This window comes from Phocoena phocoena, chromosome 10 (assembly GCF_963924675.1).
Source record: "Phocoena phocoena chromosome 10, mPhoPho1.1, whole genome shotgun sequence".
Lineage (NCBI taxonomy): Eukaryota > Metazoa > Chordata > Mammalia > Artiodactyla > Phocoenidae > Phocoena > Phocoena phocoena.
The window spans coordinates 37,155,094-37,173,206 of record NC_089228.1 but is presented as its reverse complement, the minus strand read 5'-3'; the positions used below and the strand labels follow the sequence as shown (position 1 = coordinate 37,173,206).

Sequence of the window (18,113 nt, the reverse complement as noted above, 5' to 3'; positions counted from 1 at the left end):
TCTACATGCCATGGAGCGGCTGGGCCCGTGAGCCATGGCCGCTGAGCCTGTGCGTCCAGAGCCTGTGCTCCACAACGGGAGAGGCCACAACAGTGAGAGGCCCGCGTACTGCAAAAAAAAAAAAAAAAAAAAAAGTGATCCTACGAAAACACACACCTGATCACCCCCTTTTCTAAATTACTTGGTGGCACCCATAGTGATACTCCTTGGCACACACCTGCAGGCATGTTCAGTCACCCTCCCACCAGTTCTCCACAAGCACCTTCCTGCTTGCTGTGCCTTTTCCTGTCTTGGCTTGTGGCCCTGGTTGTCATTGTACCCACATAGATTGCCCCCCACTCATCTCTACTGCACCAACCCAGGTGGACCTTCCAAGGACTCTTTTCAGGCATGGCTATTTCCAAAATCTCACCCCGCCTCCCCACTTGCATCCCTTCCTGTGTGAGGAGCCCTCCCTCCCTCAAGCTTCCTGCAGCCTTTGCCGTACCTCCCACCCCGGGCTGTCACACCACAGTGCATTTCTCCCTTCTGCTGTCCCTTACCCTTCTTGACCATCATTTCCCTTAAGGCAGAGACTTAGTGCTGTGTCCATGCCTACCACAGGGGTTCCTAGGACACGTCTGTGGGATGAGGATGCAGGGGATGGGTGGCAGCAGGCGAGGCATTGAGTGTGCTCTCCCATTTGTGGCAGAACAAAGAATATGTGTGCCGTGGCCACGACTACGAGAGGCTGGAGGCCTTCCAGCAGAGGATGCTCAGTGAGTTCCCACAGGCTGTCGCCATGCAGCACCCCAACCACCCAGACGACACCATCCTGCAGTGTGATGCCCAGTGTATCTTTTGACACTTAGTAGGGGAAGGAGGGCTGGGATCCTGGGAGGTGAGGCCCACCCAGTCAGCTACCCCTCTGCCATGTCCTTGGCCATACAGGCCAGGTTACCTGTAAGTCCTGAAGCAGAGTGTGTTCTCGTTACTGACTGACACTTAGCAGGGCACTCGTGCTTCACAGAGGGGCCATGGCATGCCCTTAGCCATGGGGGCCTGGTCATCAGCTGAGCTTCAGGGGGACCTTTATCCCTCTGGTTGGCTGCTGCCAGCACCTGAGTTCCCACCCTGCCATATGAAGGGTCTGCCTAGGCAGCCAGCAGCAATCACTGTGGACTCTTGCTGCAGGGATACTCCACTTCTGTGTCCTGCTCTACTCCCACGTGCATCTGTTGTTACCCAGAGCCTTTGCCAGCAGGACGGAGGCACAGCTCTGGGGATGGGGGAGGAGACGGGGGGGTCTGAGGCACTTGGAAGTCTGAATGCAAACATTGGCCTGCCCCTCATTCCCCACACACAGCTTCCTTGAACACCTCATGACGGTTGCCATGACTGTAGCAAGCTTGTTCCAGAGAGAGGAGGGCAGGTAGACTCCCATATGTTATCTTGCCACAGAGATCCCAAAGAGTACTTTGTTAAAATGTTGTTTTGCAGTAAATATAGTTTACCCACAGTGGGCAGACCCAGGCTCTTGCAGCTTTTTCATTTCTGTGGGGTGGGCACCTGCATTCTCCTGACCCCTTTCCCTTCTTTCTTAAAGGGGCACTGGAGAACACCTAGCTGTTGACATCTCACCTTGGCTGAGTGTTCAGGAGACTGACTGCTGGAGCAGGGAGAGGGGCAGATAGGGAGATTCAGTCTGTGATTGGGTCTGATCTGCCTCTTGAAATGCTGCTGCTGCCAGTAGGGAACAGGGCTGTGGTGGTCCTCTCTCCTTTGGGGGGATGACAGGGGTCAGCCACTCAGGTCCATCTCTCTTTCAGTCTCTCTGGGTTTCTCCTTCACTTCCTGCCCAGACTTGCAGATCTATGCAGTGACGCCCATTCCAGATTATGTGGACGTCCTGCAGATGGACAGGGTCCCAGATCGCGTCAAGAGCTTCTACCGCGTCAACAATGTGAGGAAGTTCCGGTACGACAGGCCTTTTCACAAAGGCCCCAAGGACAAGGAGAATGAATTCAAGGTGAACAAATCTAGGGAAGTGGGGGCAGTGCTTATAGCGAGGCCGGGGCAAGCCCCACATTCTCAGGAGCTCATCAGTGTCTCACCCTTCGGGCAGGGAGGGCATGGTAAAAATCACTTAATGGCCTAAACCTACCTGTGCCTTCCCTGCAGAGCCTGTGGATCGAGCGTACCACGCTGACCCTGACCCACAGCTTGCCTGGCATCTCTCGGTGGTTCGAAGTGGAGAGGAGGGAGCTGGTGAGACACATTTCAGATGGGGCTCATTTTCACAGCTGCTTCCTCAGTTCTTGCTTTGGGGGCCTTTCTCTAAGGACTGAAGAGAGAGAAAGAGTGCTTAGGCCGCCAACCTGGCCTAGGCTGCTACAGGCAGTCCTTTGCTGGAGGCTTTGTGCACCTTCGTTCTCTCATTTAATATTCACAACACCCTTAGGCACCAGGTATTTTTTTTTCTCACAATTTATGAATGCAGAAACTATTCTCTGAAGTTCAGGAAGCCAGAGACCTCTGACTTCAGAACTGGTGCTCTTCTCTATTTACTGTACTTCTAAGTGCCTACAGATTAGAAGAGGAAATTAGAAAGGGCTCAGGGAGTCCCAGCTCCACAGGAACAAGGGCAGGGAATCAGAATCACAGGTCACAGATCCCTGCTGTCAGGACTGTGATGAGGGAGGGGTTGACATTGTGCCTGGGATGACACCATTGCTGTGTGCCCCCAGGTGGAGGTGAGCCCCCTGGAGAATGCCATCCAAGTGGTTGAGAATAAGAACCAGGAGCTGCGGGCCCTGATCAGCCAGTATCAGCACAAGCAGGTGCATGGCAACATCAACCTGCTCAGCATGTGCCTGAATGGCGTCATTGACGCCGCTGTCAACGGAGGCATTGCACGCTACCAAGAGGTGAGCTGGGGTCTCAGACTAAACCCTGGCTGGGAAAGCAGTTCTCAGGCGCCTCTCCTTGAGATTCCAGCCTCTGAGGGAAGCCTTCTCAACAAGCCCTCTCCTGGCTGTACCTCAGCTGACCAAGGATGGTCCTGGGATGAAGCTTTAAGCTCCCTGCCACTCCCTGTTTCCATTGTTCCCCCTCTCTGATGGGGCCTTTTCTTCCTTTTTATTCTCTGAACTCTGACAGATGGGTAATCCATCTGATGATGGAAGGATATTAAGTGGCCTCCAAGAGGAGCCTGAGAGCCCAGCCCTTCACGAGAAGTGAGTTGTGGGCTCGCTAAGAGACTAGTCCCCTCACCCTGGCCACCAGCCCTGCCTGCCCTACCCAAGCCAGCAAGGCTCCATGAGGGGCTGAGACCAGCATTCAGGCTTAGATTACTTGGTCACCTTTGGTCCTTCTTAAGACACAAAAAAACACATCTGTGATTGCTGGAGGTTCAAGCAGGCCAAGCTAGAGGTACGTTGGTGTGTGTACCTGCTAGGAGGCAGACCGGCTACCTTTCAGGTGGCACCTTCAGACTCTTAGTAGTAGCCCTGGGAAGAGTCTTCCTGACTTGGCCTTTTCTTTCACAGGCCTTCTTTGATAAAGATTACATCACCAAGCACCCAGGAGATGCTGAGAAGATCACTCAGCTCAAGGAACTCATGCAAGAGCAGGTATGTCTTGCCAGGGTTGGAGGCCAGTGTCTAGGAGGGAAAGGCTAGGCACCACACGATAGCTGGATAGCTGCAGCACCCAAGGTCTGCTCCTTGGCTAACGGAGTAGTGTTGTCTATCACCCTAATAGGTTCATGTTCTTGGAGTCGGGCTGGCAGTTCATGAGAAGTTCGTGCACCCAGAAATGCGCCCTCTGCATAAGAAGCTGATTGATCAGTTCCAGATGATGCGGGCCAGTCTCTACCACGTAAGCTGATCCCTGTCCTGTTCCTGCTGCAGTATCACCAGGTGTCACTTCCTCCAGACCTGTGCAGCAAGCCAAAGGAAGTGGGGTGGGAAGAGGGGCTGGAGAGGCGAACGTGAAGGAAAAGCTGTTCCCACCCCAGGATAGCAGGAGGCAGAGGTGGGTGCTCTAGCCAGGGGAAGGACACCCAGTATCCTCTTATTCACTTCCTCCCTAAGAAGGAGTCATATTCAAGGACAGAGAATGTCCTCGAATGCACTGTGCTGGTGAAGAGAGGTTTTCATATGAGGAGGAAAAGTTTACGGCCCACATGCAGGGATCTCTTTGGAGATATTTTTCATCCCAAGAACCTACAGAGGTAAGGCATAGCCTGAGCCAGTCTTCTCTCCTCCCTCTCCCTCTTTCCCCTCTCTTTCCCTTCCTCTTTAACCCCCTGCCTCCCTTCCCTCCCTCTTCCTCCATCATGTCTGATGACCCAGGCTCACATCTGAGAAAGCCTAGGCTGGGCAGTACTTTTGTACTGGCCTCTCTTAGAAGGGTCAGGCAGGTTCTGGGGCTGGCCCAGGCCCCAGAAAATCTCCCTGACTCTGACCTGCCTCCTAGGTCTCCATGGCAGGGCTTGACCCAAGGACTGATGCGCAGAAGCAGGGCCTGTATTCCGGGGCTAGTTTCCCTCCAGGGGTCTTACAGGGAATGCTGTCTGGCTGAGAGTAGGCTTCAGGTGGTATTGAGCACAAACTTCTGGTCTCTCTGTGTGTGAACTTCCCCATCACAGCAGGTGACCCAGACAAGCTAGAGCCTGGCCACTGGGGGAGCTCTCTAGCATGCAGGCTGTCAGGTCACTGCAGGAGAAGGCACAAAATGCTCACCCACATACCTCAGGGTCTCCAGGGCATACATGGAGGTGTCCTCTCCAGCTGCAGAAGCACATTTCAGCCTTCTGCTTGCTTTGGAAGAAGGGAGTGGAAAACCTCCTGCTTCTTCAGGGCAAGCTCAGAAACATCCCCAGTGCACCTAAGGCCCACAGACTGTGAAGGACTTCAGGAAACCTGGACAGTTGTGCTTTGTTTCCTCAGAGTCACAAATAGGGACTCAAACCAATGTGCTGTCACCCAGGAGGATTTGGGATCAAAAGTTTCTGCCAAGATGTCTACATACTTAATTATGCAAAAATAGAACTGTACTGTTTTCTAATTACTTGCATCAGGATTTTGTGTCCTGTCTCCCCATAGACTGTGTCACAGACAACTTAACCCAGGTCACTGAGAGCTGGGCCATTTAGCAATCCAATAAAACCCAACTCCAGTTCTTATGTAAGAGGTGTCCACTGTCTGACAGATGATAATCAGTTCTTCCTCTTCTGTTTCCCAGCTCTTGTTCTACTTTTTCTATAGTGATAAATGCCTGTTAACACACTCTTGTGAACTCAGACTAACCTCAGCCTACTCCAGATGTGCTCTTAGTGGGTTGACCTAGGCCTCACAGCCTCTTCCCCAGGCTGTGGTGTGGTTAGGAGGGTGCTTTGGTCGTGAAGGGGTCACTGCCCAAAAGAAGCCAGTCGTAGTTCAGGTTCAGCCAACAGTATATGATTTTTTTTTCATTTACATTCCTGCCACCAGCCTGCTTTTCCCTCTCACCTCTTAATTACTTTTTTATTCTTAATTATTTATTATGAAGGGGCATTCGTTTCTCAACAGGAGTTTCCAGGTTTGGACAAGCTAAGTCCTGCATGTTCAGGCACCAGCACCCCACGGGGAAATGTCCTAGCATCCCATAGCCCCATGAGCCCAGAGAACATCAAGATGACCCACCGGCACAGGTATGGCTTTAGGGCTGAGGAGGGTCCCCTCCACAAAGGTAAGTCTGAATGTCAAAGATCAGAGCAAGGAAGTCCAAAATAGTGCTTGTGTGTACGCACGTGCCCTCTTACCCATGTGCACAGCAAACACACAGCTCCTGCTACAGGATCTACACTCTGCATCCAGTAATCCTGGGTGACAGAGGAGTATACATGGTATTGTGGGAACACGGAGGAGGGGGCATTTGGGGTAAGTTTTGAAGGGTAAGTAGAAGTTTGCTGGGCAGAAAAGAGTTGGTGTTAGGAAGGTGATGGAGCAAGATCCGGGCAAACTCACTAACATGTGCAGACACCTCAAGATATGAGCAAGCCAGTCTGCTCAGCACTACAGAGAGAGCCAAGTGGCTGGAATGCAGGATTCCAGGGCATGGAAGAGGGCCAGGACCAGCTCTGGACGGGCTCGGTTCATTCAGGCCTTTGGACTTGATCCCAGGGTGAATGAGGATCACCAGTTGGTTTTAAGGAAGAAGACAACATGGTGATGTGAACATCAAGGCGTCCCTGCTCTGCACTCAGGAGTCCTGGTCACCGGGGCTCCACTGGGGAGACTTCAAGTCTCCAGGGCAGGAAGCCCAGGCCAGGGGATGACCCTGGAGAGGAGCCCTCACTTGGCTTTGTTTTCCAATGTGAGCAGCAAGTCAGCACAGAGGGTACTCAGCAAATAAGAAGGAATGAATGAATGGGGGGCTGCCTAGAACTGATAGAAGAGAACTGTTGGCAAGCCTGTGGCCACAGAGATGGAAGGAGGCCAGCAGATGGTTCACAGCCAATTATTTCGATAGCTTCCCCAAACCAGGAAGATACCCTGACCTAGGAGCAGGTCCCATCCGGGTGTAGGTACTGGCTCAGGTAAACACCCCATAGCAGGGAGGACCTGGGATCCTTGACCTGATTCAGCATATCTCTCATTCCTCCTGTGACACTGGTGATGTCATCAGACTGAGTGGCCATAAACCATTTAACTCTAGGTCAAGGCTATGCCAAGCTACCGTTGGCCCTCCCAGACTAGGGGCCTCTGGTGGGGTTCAGGACTGCTGCAGGCCTCAGATGGGTATGAGCATTGGCTATGGAACCATCCAAACCAGTGATGGCTAAGGCGTGGGGATGGCTGTTTTATACACACCCATGACTCTCCCCCTCACCACCTAGCAAAGTGTCTCAGCTCCAGACCTGACTCCTCCCTATCTCCCACTCTTGTTCACAGCCCCATGAACTTGATGGGGACCGGCCGCCATTCATCATCCTCTCTCTCCTCACACACATCTAGCGAAGCTGGAAACGTGGTGATGTTGGGTGACAGCTCCATGGGCGAGGCTCCTGAGGACCTGTACCATCACATGCAGGTACAAGAACTGTCCAAGGAGAATGGGCCAGGGCACCATACCTAGAGGATTCACCTCTCTGCTGGCCTGAGGACTGGCATCCCTGCCTAGTTCTCTTGTTCCTGAATTCAGAACACCCAGAGCTATAGCAAAACTGCCTTCCCTCCACACCATCCCATGTTGCACTTCCCAGGCCTTCTTTCCCAAGAAGGAAATCTAGCTTCAGTCCTGGCTACTCTTAGAGATCCCATGGGAAAGCTCCTCTGACAGATTGCCTTCCTTCCTGGCATTCCTGATGGCTAAGTCCTGCTTCCTCCATGGGCACCATCACTAGAGTCTACCCAGCAGCCCTGCTCCTTTGGGGTTATAGGTGACCCTTAGTGCTGGCCATCAGCCGGGCCTCCATCAGGGCAAGGGTACAGTATCAGACACTGGGTCTGGGCACCTCATGGCATGAAGAAGCCAACTCTGGGCCAGTCTACAATCCTGGCCATTCAGACCTCTATCCTGCTAATTTTTCTCCCTTTGCAGCTCGCGTATCCCAACCCCAGGTACCAGGGCTCAGTCACCAACGTCTCTGTTCTGTCCTCGTCCCAGGCAAGCCCTTCTTCCTCCAGCCTGAGTTCCACTCACTCAGCACCATCCCAGATGATTACCTCTGCCCCTTCCAGTGCCCGAGGTAAGGATGGCAGGGCGCTGCTTGCAGAAGGGAGAGGAGAGAGCCTCATGGGCCCCACTTGTCCTCCTCTCATCTGTGGCTATGTGTTTGAAAGCGGCCCTGTGACTTAGAGAATGCTCACCTGCGCTTTTAGTACCAAGGACTCGAGGGGTCCTACCTCCAAATCTTTTTCTATGGCTGGCTTCAGACCCTGCTCGGAGCAGTGGTTGCAGCTATGCTGCCACCAAGGTAGCTAGCCATCACATCTCCACCTCAGTAAGAGGACACACAGCCTAGGGGAAAGCTCAGTTCTTTTCCATTGAAGTGTTTGCAAGAATAAAGCTCAAAGTTAAGGCAAAAGTGAGTTTTGTCTTGAATAATCAAACATGATGAAAAAGTATGAAAATTAAATTTGAAGACTAAAATTAACCCTGGAAAATATTATTATAAATGGTAACAACAGCCAAAAAATCTTTGTTCAGTTGGGAAAGTCTTAATCAGGAGAGATGTCTCTGTAAAAAGCTATTAACTTTGCCAATTATTGCTTGATTTCTTGTTCAGTTGAATAAATATTGTTCTGAGCCAGCATCTTTTTCACATTCTGATTCTAGTTCCTGCAGTAAAATTTGATTCTCTGTCCTTTTAGATAGAAGCATTCACAGTGGAATGGAAATTAGCTATGGTGACTAAAATCTAGCACTTCCCAGGGTTGGCTGTGCAGAATAGTAGCAGAAGAGAGTGGTGAGCTTACCAGCTAGTCACTGGCTGTTGCTTCCAGGCTTCAGAGGGGTGGAGTCTCTTTGTTCTTCTCATTATTATGAAGATAAACAGAAATAGCACAAATGTATGACATAGAGGGTCGTTGAGGGAAAAAAAAAAAACTTTTCTTTCATAGCACACAAACCTGAAAGGCCCACAGTAGCAGTGATGGAGAGAGAGATGCAGTGGCCAACTGGGAAAAGCCTCAGCAGACAGCAGAAGGGGGGTAAGGCTGCAACAGGCACAGTTACAGACTTTCACCTGAAGCATCCAGCCCAACCCCTCATTCCCTGTGGAGGAAACAGGTCCAGTGAGAGGGGCTTAAGGCCATCCAACCAGTTTGTGGCCAAGTTGATTTTGGAGTTTGAGTCTTTACACTTGCCAGCCATCAGTCTGATGCCCATTCCACTTCCATAATTGCCTCCCTAACATGGACCAAGGTACTCAAAAAAGGGGAGCCAGCATTTGGAAGCAGGTATTTCTAGTGTTAAAGAAGAAAAATGATCCAACAAATGGGTGCATGTTGAAGATTTGTCAGTATGTGAGGGCTGCAAACATAGAGAAGCAACAGTGATTTGTGCTATGAAGAAGGTACGTCAGAAGATGGTTTGGGGAATAAAAAGGAAGGAAACCCTGATAAGTCAGCCATGACTTCTGTAGTGGAGGTTAGCATTTGCAGTGTCTTAAGGTAATGCTCTTGAATAGAGCTGCAGAAACAGATTTTGTAATCTAATCTGTTGTGTGGGTTTTTTCCTAACCTGAACACTCTCTAAGATATACTCAGCCATATCTAAGTCTGTAGCTGGGTATTCTTGCTGAAGTCAGATCTCTGAACCATGATTATTGATAAAAACAGAGGCAGCAAAGGATGGACATTTTAACTCACTTCACTCTGACATTGCTCAGACACTTCCCCTAGGCAGTGCCTCGTACTCGGTGCCCTGAAGAGGACAAAGATGCCATCAGGGACCTCACAGTCTTTCTGGTACCACGTTTGTCCTTCCAGCTCAAGCTTTTACGAGTGCTCAGTAAGAAGTCTGCGTTGCTCTTACACCCTCAGAGTTGAATAGAGAGAAGTTATGTTCTCTCTGTTTGGAAGTGATCCCTTTTTATTTCAAATGGCTTGGTTATCAATTGCTGCATAATAAACCACCCACCAAAACTTAGCAGCTTAAAACCACAATTTATTATCATCTTGCGTGATTCTGTGGGTTAACAGGGCTCACTGAGCAATTCTCAGTTTGCAGTCTCTCATGAGCTTGCAGTCAGATGTCACTGGGGGCTGGAATCATCTCAAGACTCAACTAGGCTGGACATCCAAGATGGCTCGCTCACGTGGCTGGCAGGTGATAGTACCTGTCAGCCGGGAGCTCAGCTGGGGCTGTCAACCTGAGTTCCTACGTATGACCTCTCTCTGTAGCTTGAGCTTCTCACAGCATGCAACCGATTTTCCCCAGAGCAAGCATTCCAAGACACCCAGGCAAAAGCTGCAAGACTTCTTATTACCCAGCCTTGGAAGTCCCAGAACATCCCTTTTGCCACATTCTGTTGGTTAATCAAGTCACTAAGGCCAACCCAAATACCAGGGTGTGGAATAAGACTGCACCTCATGATGTGAGGAGTGGCATGTGCGTTTTGGGAGGGAAGGCATTGATGGTCACCATCTCTGGAGGTAAGCTATCATGATGGTCAAACTCTAGAATATCATATAGTGAAAGGCTGATAGGAGCTCCCTCCTTTTCTGGAGTAGATATGAAGTATAAAAGTGAACAAAATGGTTAAATAGAACTGGGCCCAAAGCGGGGAATCGTGATAAGAGCAGAGGCTATTAAGAAAGAGCAGGAAGTCACTTCTAGGCTACAACATCCATGCAATCCATGTGTAGGCCCATCTGGAGAAAACCATGGGCCCGGCATGTGTCAGGCCCACATGTGAGAGAAGATACAGACTGTGACCTGGTGTCATACAGGAAGACTGATATTTTTAGATAAATGTGGGAGGTGAAGTAGTAGATGCACTGGGGTCACCGAAGAAACAGAATGGCCCACTCTGGGGTCCACACTGGAGAGTGTTCTGGAGAGTCCTTTGCATTGGAGTCACTTTCCCCACTCCCAGGAGTGGTCATGTCACCAATAGCCTTCCTTGCCTTGCCCATTGACACTCTGCTGTGGTTCTTGTTGCTTTGGAAACCTTCAAGTTGAATGGCCTGCAAGGCATAGTCTAAACTCTTGTACGTCGGCAGCGCCCCCTGGTGGTCAAAAGGCTGAGTGGGGCTAGGAAACATGGAGATTTTGATTGATCCTCCTTGAATAACTCAGTCATGCTGGGACTTAGCCCCCCTGGGGTTTACCAGACTACAACTGAAGTAGTTCAAAAGTCCTGTGACACAAAAGCCCTTGTGGTGTTTAAATGTTTTCATGAAAAGTAGCCATCACTCTCTCCTACAATGGTATTGGCTGCCCAGGGAAGACAACAGTGGGCAGGAAGTAAGATGAAAGAGTTAGAAAATCTAGTGGTAGCACAGAGCACTCTTTTGTTTTCGCACCAGAGAGGCCTCCATAACATGGATACAAATCCTCAGCATAGCCCCTGGGGCCTGCAGGCTGCTGTCCCTCCATCCTAGCCCTGCAACATGTATCAGGATATTGAGTGTGCAGATCTGGGGTTGGCCTGGTGAGCCAGACTGTGAGCTCCGTGAGGTGAGGGACCATGGCCAAGCTGAGCAAGGCGGTACACCATGTTCCAACCACATGCCTGGTGCGGGATGGGTATTAGATATGAGTTTGATGTAACTGAGTTGGTATAAAGGGGCTATGTCTCTGTGCACACCAAGCTGGGGGTACCCCTGTCCAGAGATGTGGCCAGCAGGACCCAGGGAGCATTCAGAGTTTCTTGCTGGAAAGGCACTATAGAAACCAGTGGGATTAGGAGCCCTTTTCCTTTTTTCTTTACACAGCCGTCTTTTTGAGGTTGCCTCAGAGCATAAGTTCTAAAAGAAAATATTGATGTAAGTGAAAAAATCACCAAATAGTAGCAATTCAGGCCTAGTTTTTTAAAAAAGCATACTTTACTCATTCCCTTATCAGTGAAGGATATTTTTAAAACTAGGTCTTAGAGCCAGCCCTGAGGTCCTATAAACAGTATCGCTCAGACCAGCTGTGGAAGAAGTTTACTTAAATAATAATTGCCTTACTTGTTTTTAATATACTGACTTCTTCAACATATTTAAGCCTCATCTCCTTGGACTAAAATGAGTACAAGAGGCATATCTCAAGAACGCCTGGCTGCAGAAGACCTTTTTTAGTTGTACCCTGACAGTGCTTGGACGGCACACTCACAGGAAGGTTCAGAGACCCTGGTTTTCAGGACACACCGCCTCCTGAGCTGCAGGTTCACCTCTCAGATGGAGCCTCACTAAGAAAACACCACAGAGAGGGGTTTCAACCACTTGAATCAGCCAGAGGCTGCCGAGCTGCCAGTGGGCAAGTAGGGGGCACTGGGATCCAGGTGACCCTCCCACTAGTTTGACACGGGCGTGCTGGTGTTTGGCACAATGAGTGATACACGTTTGGAGGGCCTTCTAAATTATATCTTCCCAAGGGAAGCCTGCAAGTTTATTCTCACTACTTCTGTGGAAGGTCCCCTTGAGGACGATTGGTTGATAGGTTCCTGGGCCCATAGCTGTGGCCTGCATCAATGGGGACTAAGCCACACCACATCTGGTCTCCATAACAGCCCCTCAGGCCAGAGGAGGTCTCACAAGAGAAGGGCATGAACCAAGTCAACTCAAGAGCCTGGGTTAAAGACCCACAAGTCCCAGACTAGCTCCATGACTCCCGAGTTCACTGAAAGGCAAGTCTTAGAAACCCTGGAGAGCCCCCTGTGTGCAGGGCCCTGGGCCCCCAGCCAGTCTGGCTGGGTCTGCAGTAGGATGGCCAGGAAGGCAGAGGCCAGGCACTGGAGGCTTGGAATCTGGGAAAAGGTGGCAGGGAGCCATCTGGGAACAGGGCCAGTGGTGTCTGGAGAAGGTAAGTGTGTAGAAACAGTGTGTCAAGTAAGAACTGTGCTGCTGTGTTATCTGAGTGTGTCTGTTTCTGTGTGATGGCTCCATTGCAAGCTGGCCTGGGCCCATTCCTGGGCCCCCTGAGAGAGCTCAGCATCCAGGCCACACCCATCTCCCAAGAGTGCTGGATGCAGAGGGCCTCTAGGGCCCCAGCTCCAGTCCCCAGCTCTCCTCATGATCTGCCTCTGAGCATGGTGAGGGCGCTGTCGGGAGTCTGCATTGCCCCAGGCTGTAGTATGTGTGCCTTGGCTGGGATGCCAGGTGCAGCCCCCGCCACCATCTAACCACCAGGCTCTGCTTCATTCCTCCTGTGCTTGCTGAGTTCATCCTCACCTCAACTGCAAGGGGATACCCACCCTGGTTCCTTGGCCCCAAGGATGCCTGCCCTCTGGGCCCTCCATCTGTGGCTTGTCATCTGTGCGTGATTGTTCTCACTTGGTTACAGGCTCTCCCTCTCTGCCAGATAAGTACCGCCATGCCCGGGAAATGATGTTGCTGCTGCCCACACACCGGGATCGCCCAAGCAGTGCCATGTATCCAGCAGCCATCCTGGAGAACGGACAGGTAATGGAGCCAGCCTACTGTCTGCCCTTTGCTGCAAGTGTGTTGGCCTGGGCTTCCCTCGTTGCACTTGCTAGGCTTTCTGCACTGTCCTTCGTGCCTCCCTCATTCTGCCATAAGACCCTCAGAAGGCTGTTGGGCTCCTAGATGGGAACTGCAGCGAATGTGAGGACCAGCAGTCCAGATGGAGTACAGCTGTGGGTAGAGTGGTGGCAGGGTTGGAACCACCATTGTTTGTGTGGCTCTCTATCCTTCTGGCCAGCCTCCTGGACTCCTCATCTATAAACAGTTTGGCAGAGAAAATTGGTTATTTTCTGTCCCAAGAAGGCAGTGGTGGATGTGGGTCTAGAAAATGGCCTTCTTCCCTGTGTGTGTGAAGGACATCCTCACTGGGGCAAACTCTGCCTCTTTCATCCATCCATCCATCCATCCATCCACCTGAAAGCCCCTCTCTACCCGCTGGGACTACTCTCCACACCATTTGCACAGCTCTCCAAATATCCTATATGGGGCCCTTGAACAAGAAGCTGCAGGGATTAGCTCCTTCCCCTCCTATCCAGTCTTCCCTGCCCTTCTGTCAGGGTCCATGAAAGTCACCTCCAAACAACTGTTACCTAGTCCCAGAGTGCCAGGACTTCCCCAGCAGTACCTCCCTGTGCCTGGTCAGCCCTGCCAGGTGGAAGGAGCAGGTCTGCCTGGCAGCTGCCCATCAGAACAGTAGGTCCTGTCTGTGACTTTGGGCTTGAGTGCTTCCCTTTCCCTACCCTCAGTGCTCACATGGGCCTGTGCATGTGGGGCATCTCCAGGAGACTAAACCTGCCAGTGCTCAGGGGTGAAAGGGGTCCCTAAATCCTTTCTACCAGTGGGTCTCCTTGGCAGGACAGAAGGATACAGTTAGATACCCTCGGGTGCCTGTGTCCTTTTTCTTGGCCAGGTACAGGACAACCTGGAGCCCAGGGAGACACTGGAGGGTGGACCCTCAAACACTGCACATGGCAGGACTCAGAGCCAGATAGCGTGGATAGTTTTCCAGCTGGCCTGATGTTCTCAACACATCTCAAGCATGAGCTGTACCACTGCTTTGATTTTTCCATCTGATCCTGGAATATCCTGGCTCCCGTGGCCCACAACACTGCCCCCAAGGTGTAACTGGTTGTTTTCACTCTTTGATGTTTTTCTCCTTCCCTCAGCTGCCAAACTTCCAGCGGGCCCTGTTCCAGCAAGTGGTTGGAGCCTGCAAACCCTGCAGTGATCCCAATCTGTCTGTGGCTGAAAAAGGTATAATTCCCTTTCCCAGGTGGCCTCCTCCCATGTTTATCCCCATCCTGAGCGTCTGACTCTTGTCCCTGAGCACCAGCTGGCCAAGGCTGAGCCACACTGTAACGCCCAGGCCAGTCTATCTGTCCAGAGTCCTGACCAGTTCCTGTGTTCACTATTTAACCCACGTCTGGCTTGATGCTAAGGTTTGGATCCTGTTTGTTTGTATCTCTCCCTCCCCAGGGCCCACCCTCTGAGAAGCCCCAGCTGCCACCTGCCCTGAGCCCACCTTTATGAAAACTTGGGCTGCCGTATGCAAATGGTGGGCAGCCACTCCCCGGGGCTCCTCCCGACCAGCCCCAGAATTCAGCAGGCCCTGTGGCCCCTTTGGTCCCTCTCAACTTGGGCCCATGGGGACCTCTCCTTGTTGCTCAGAACAGGCCTGTGGCCAAGCATGCACCCAAGAATAATGGGAAGGACAGGCCATGGCAAAGTGAGTTTCCCAGAGACAGTCCTGTCCAAGGGACTTCAGTTCCTCCTATAGCCACTCTGGCCTGCAGCTGCTGTGAGTCCATTTTTTACACATTGCAAGTCCAACAACTATACCATGAGACTAGGCAATACTTAGAACAGAGGCTGTTTATAGATAGTGGAGTTTTACCCTATGTTCTGCTCTAGCAAGCTGAAGGAAGAACCAGACTTGGACCCATATGACCCTGGCCCAAACATGGAGACCTGAGTTCATTTAACATAGAACAGTACCTGTGTGGGGACTATGCTAAGCCTACCTGCCACACAGAACCGGCCCATGTCAGCCCACTCCCTGTAGGTTCCCCTCCCCTCTCCTCCATCTGTTGGAGTTTAGGGCACACTTAGTCCCCAGCAATACAACCTGCTGTCCCATCAGAACATGTCCCTCCAAAGCTGTTGTCATGTCATCATTGCACCTCTTCACCAAGTACTGTCTGCTGTTCTCACTGTCATTGTTCCTCCCTTGCTCATCATGGAGGATATGCCTCTCTGTCCTCTTTAAGGAGACCACACATGGGGTCCGTGACCTCAGTGCCTGGTAGGCATCGGCACCGGGTACTCAACCACAAAGGGCATGGAGATTCTGGCTGAAGATGCCTTCCTAGCCTCAAGGTTGCACATCCCTAAAACATGCGGCTTACCTGGACCCCTGCACCTGTGCCCCAAAACAGAGTGCCCTTTTGGCCTTGAGGGCCAGAATCCACAGTGGCTTCTCTTTACCTGAGTTGTGGAGCAATCACAGATCTAGCCAAAAGCACAGATGGGCTCAGAGCTCAATTGGGTGCTGGTGGCCAGACCAGGACCTTAACGCCAACTGGACCCAGAAGAGCTTCAGGCTTCAGACCAAGCTGCAGCAAGAAGCTGGATATGCCCACCTCCCAGGTGTGGGAAGGAAAGAGGGTTGTCTCAGAACAAAGGCTGAGCCCAGAGCAAGCCCATTTAAGCCACAAAGCCAGTGCTCAGTGTGTAGCAAACTAGACATTTGCCTAGGGGGAACACACAGGCCAGAGTAATAACTCCCTAAGTCTCTACCTGGATCCTCCAGGGCAGGAACTGTGCATACTTGTCACCATTCTCTTGTCATCAGGATCTTGAGTCCCATGAGAATTCCACTTCTCACTTACATGTGTCTCTCTTTGCCAGGCAGTGACTCCCAGACCAAGCAAGCCTGCCCTCGAGGCTGTGGGCTGTGCACAGGGGACCTCAGGCCAGTGGTGGCCCATAACAGAGAGAGAGAGAAATGACCAGGACACAGTGGGGATTGCCCCTCTTCTCCTAGGATAGGTCTGTGCATCTTAGATTTTCCACTAACCCCAACGCACTTGTGCTGTATGGCACGAGTTCACTGGTCTCAGTGGTCACCAACAGCAGGCTACAGGGTGAGCTTGATGATTTCTGGTTCACACAGAGGGGCTCAGGCAGGTACCCTTTGTACACCATTGCAGCCTTGCCAGCTTTCTTCCCTCATAGCATTCCTACCTGCAAGATCCTTTGGGCCCTTGTGGGTAAACTTTTGCAGTCCCACAGTTCTTCCGGGGTCGAGATGTGCCCATGAGATCTTGGGCTGTCAGAGCCCCTTTGGGGAAGCTGCCCAGACCCACCTCCAAGCTTCTTATTCAGTGAGGTTTGGTGGCTTTTTATGGAGATGGAACTTCTCCTTTTCGGGAGAGGCAGGCTTAGTGCTGAGGACCAGGAAGCTCATGCTGCATCTTGAGGAAAGCCTACATGAGAATAGGCCTGTTCAGTTCTTAGGGTGGCTCAGGCTCTGTGAGGAGGCCTTCTGGTGGAATCCACCTGGTGTTCACCAGAGTCAGAATCCTTTCCTCCCTTCAGTGGACAGTTGAGTGTCTGTCTACCCAATCACTGCCACGCCCTCCCTTCTGCCACCAGCCGTCAGCCATCCCATGAGACTGAGCCATGCTCCTCAGAGCTGAAGCTGTTGAGGTCATTGAGTTCTACCCTGTGTTCTGCTGCAAGCCCACAGCAGTTCTTGACCAGTGAGGAGGACTAGGGTGGACATCACCCATCACCTTATCCCTGGACCACACGGGGCCCAACCCCTCCTGGCCACATCCTCCTCAACGGCTAAGCTCTAGCTCCTTCCCTCCCAGAGCCTCTCAGGTCCCATTAGGCCCTGGCATTCCCCACTCAGGACCTGGAGTGGGAAGAACCCAGACCCCAGCCTTGTCAGGCTCACTTTAGCTATGACTGCCTCAGAACAAAGCCAGTGGGTAGGCCGCTTCTCTCTCTAGGAGAGCGCAAAAGGGAATTGGTGCCTGTCTGGCTTTGTCAGAGAAAGGGCATATTTCTTGTCAGTGTTATTTGTTCTCCAGGAGGAGTTGGCCAGTAGCATTCACATGCCCCCTTCCTGCTCCTCGGACCCCAAGGTCCAGCCATTCCTTCTCTCCTCTCCCCTCCTACAAAGTCACTCACCCCAGCTGTGGCTGACGGGCCAGTATTCTGGCACTGGACTTCTTCCTTACCATAGGTGGACACCCTGTGTTTTCCCTTTGTCCAGGGCCCACTCTACCCTGCATCCATAGCATGTGGGTGCCAGGAACTGGGCCTCTCTACATGCCACAAAGCACCCATGGGCTCCACAGCCCTCCCTCCTCTCTGGAAGCAGTGGTCCCTGCTGGACCTGGGCCATGACTCACGGGCTTTAGACTCTCCTCCAGCAGGCACAGTGAATACCAGTCCTTACCTAGAAAACCCCTGTGCCTCCCAAGCCCAGCCAGTGGGCACAGAAGCAACAGGGATGGGCAAAGCTTGTACTTACCACAGGCTCTTTGTGGGGCCAGCTTGGGGGCAGGACCCAGTCCCTGGCCGTGCACCAGCTGTGGACGGAGGCAGTCTCTGCTGCCCGTCCATCCTGCTCCCTGCTTTTCCCATTGGCTATGGGAGATCCCTGAATCCTGACCTTGGTAAGACTCTCCATAGGTGTGCGCTCGCACTCTCTCTCTCTCTCTCTCTCTTTTTTTGCAGTCCCATCAGCCTGTTTGACTCTCCTCTTCTCACCTCTTCTGTTCTCTCTTCTCCTCCTGGCAAGTCCTGGAGGCTGCAGACGCTCACTCCTTGCTGCACTTTCTCTCCGCTTACCGTATCCTGAGTACTCTTCGGACATCAGTTCACTCTGTTGCTATCCTCTTAAGTGGCTTCTGTCCTGACCACGGTCCCCTGTGGGCCACAGTGTCTTGCTTGGCCAGTGTTTTGTGTCTTAGGAGCTGGCGTGCCACTCCCACGTGTGCT

The 18,113-nt window shown here is 51.9% G+C and overlaps 1 protein-coding gene across 1 annotated transcript in view; it reads left to right on the top strand.

The window, feature by feature from the left end:
* DOCK3 (dedicator of cytokinesis 3) overlaps positions 1–18,113 on the top strand; it is a 377,800-nt gene that overhangs the window by 357,501 nt on the left and 2,186 nt on the right. The window contains exons 41-51 of the mRNA XM_065885910.1: positions 692–833; positions 1,842–2,008; positions 2,161–2,247; positions 2,727–2,906; positions 3,528–3,611; positions 3,742–3,858; positions 5,553–5,674; positions 6,918–7,056; positions 7,567–7,714; positions 12,961–13,079; positions 14,267–14,354. Coding sequence (XP_065741982.1) covers positions 692–833; positions 1,842–2,008; positions 2,161–2,247; positions 2,727–2,906; positions 3,528–3,611; positions 3,742–3,858; positions 5,553–5,674; positions 6,918–7,056; positions 7,567–7,714; positions 12,961–13,079; positions 14,267–14,354 — 1,393 coding nt within the window. The remainder of the gene's footprint in view (positions 1–691; positions 834–1,841; positions 2,009–2,160; positions 2,248–2,726; positions 2,907–3,527; positions 3,612–3,741; positions 3,859–5,552; positions 5,675–6,917; positions 7,057–7,566; positions 7,715–12,960; positions 13,080–14,266; positions 14,355–18,113) is intronic.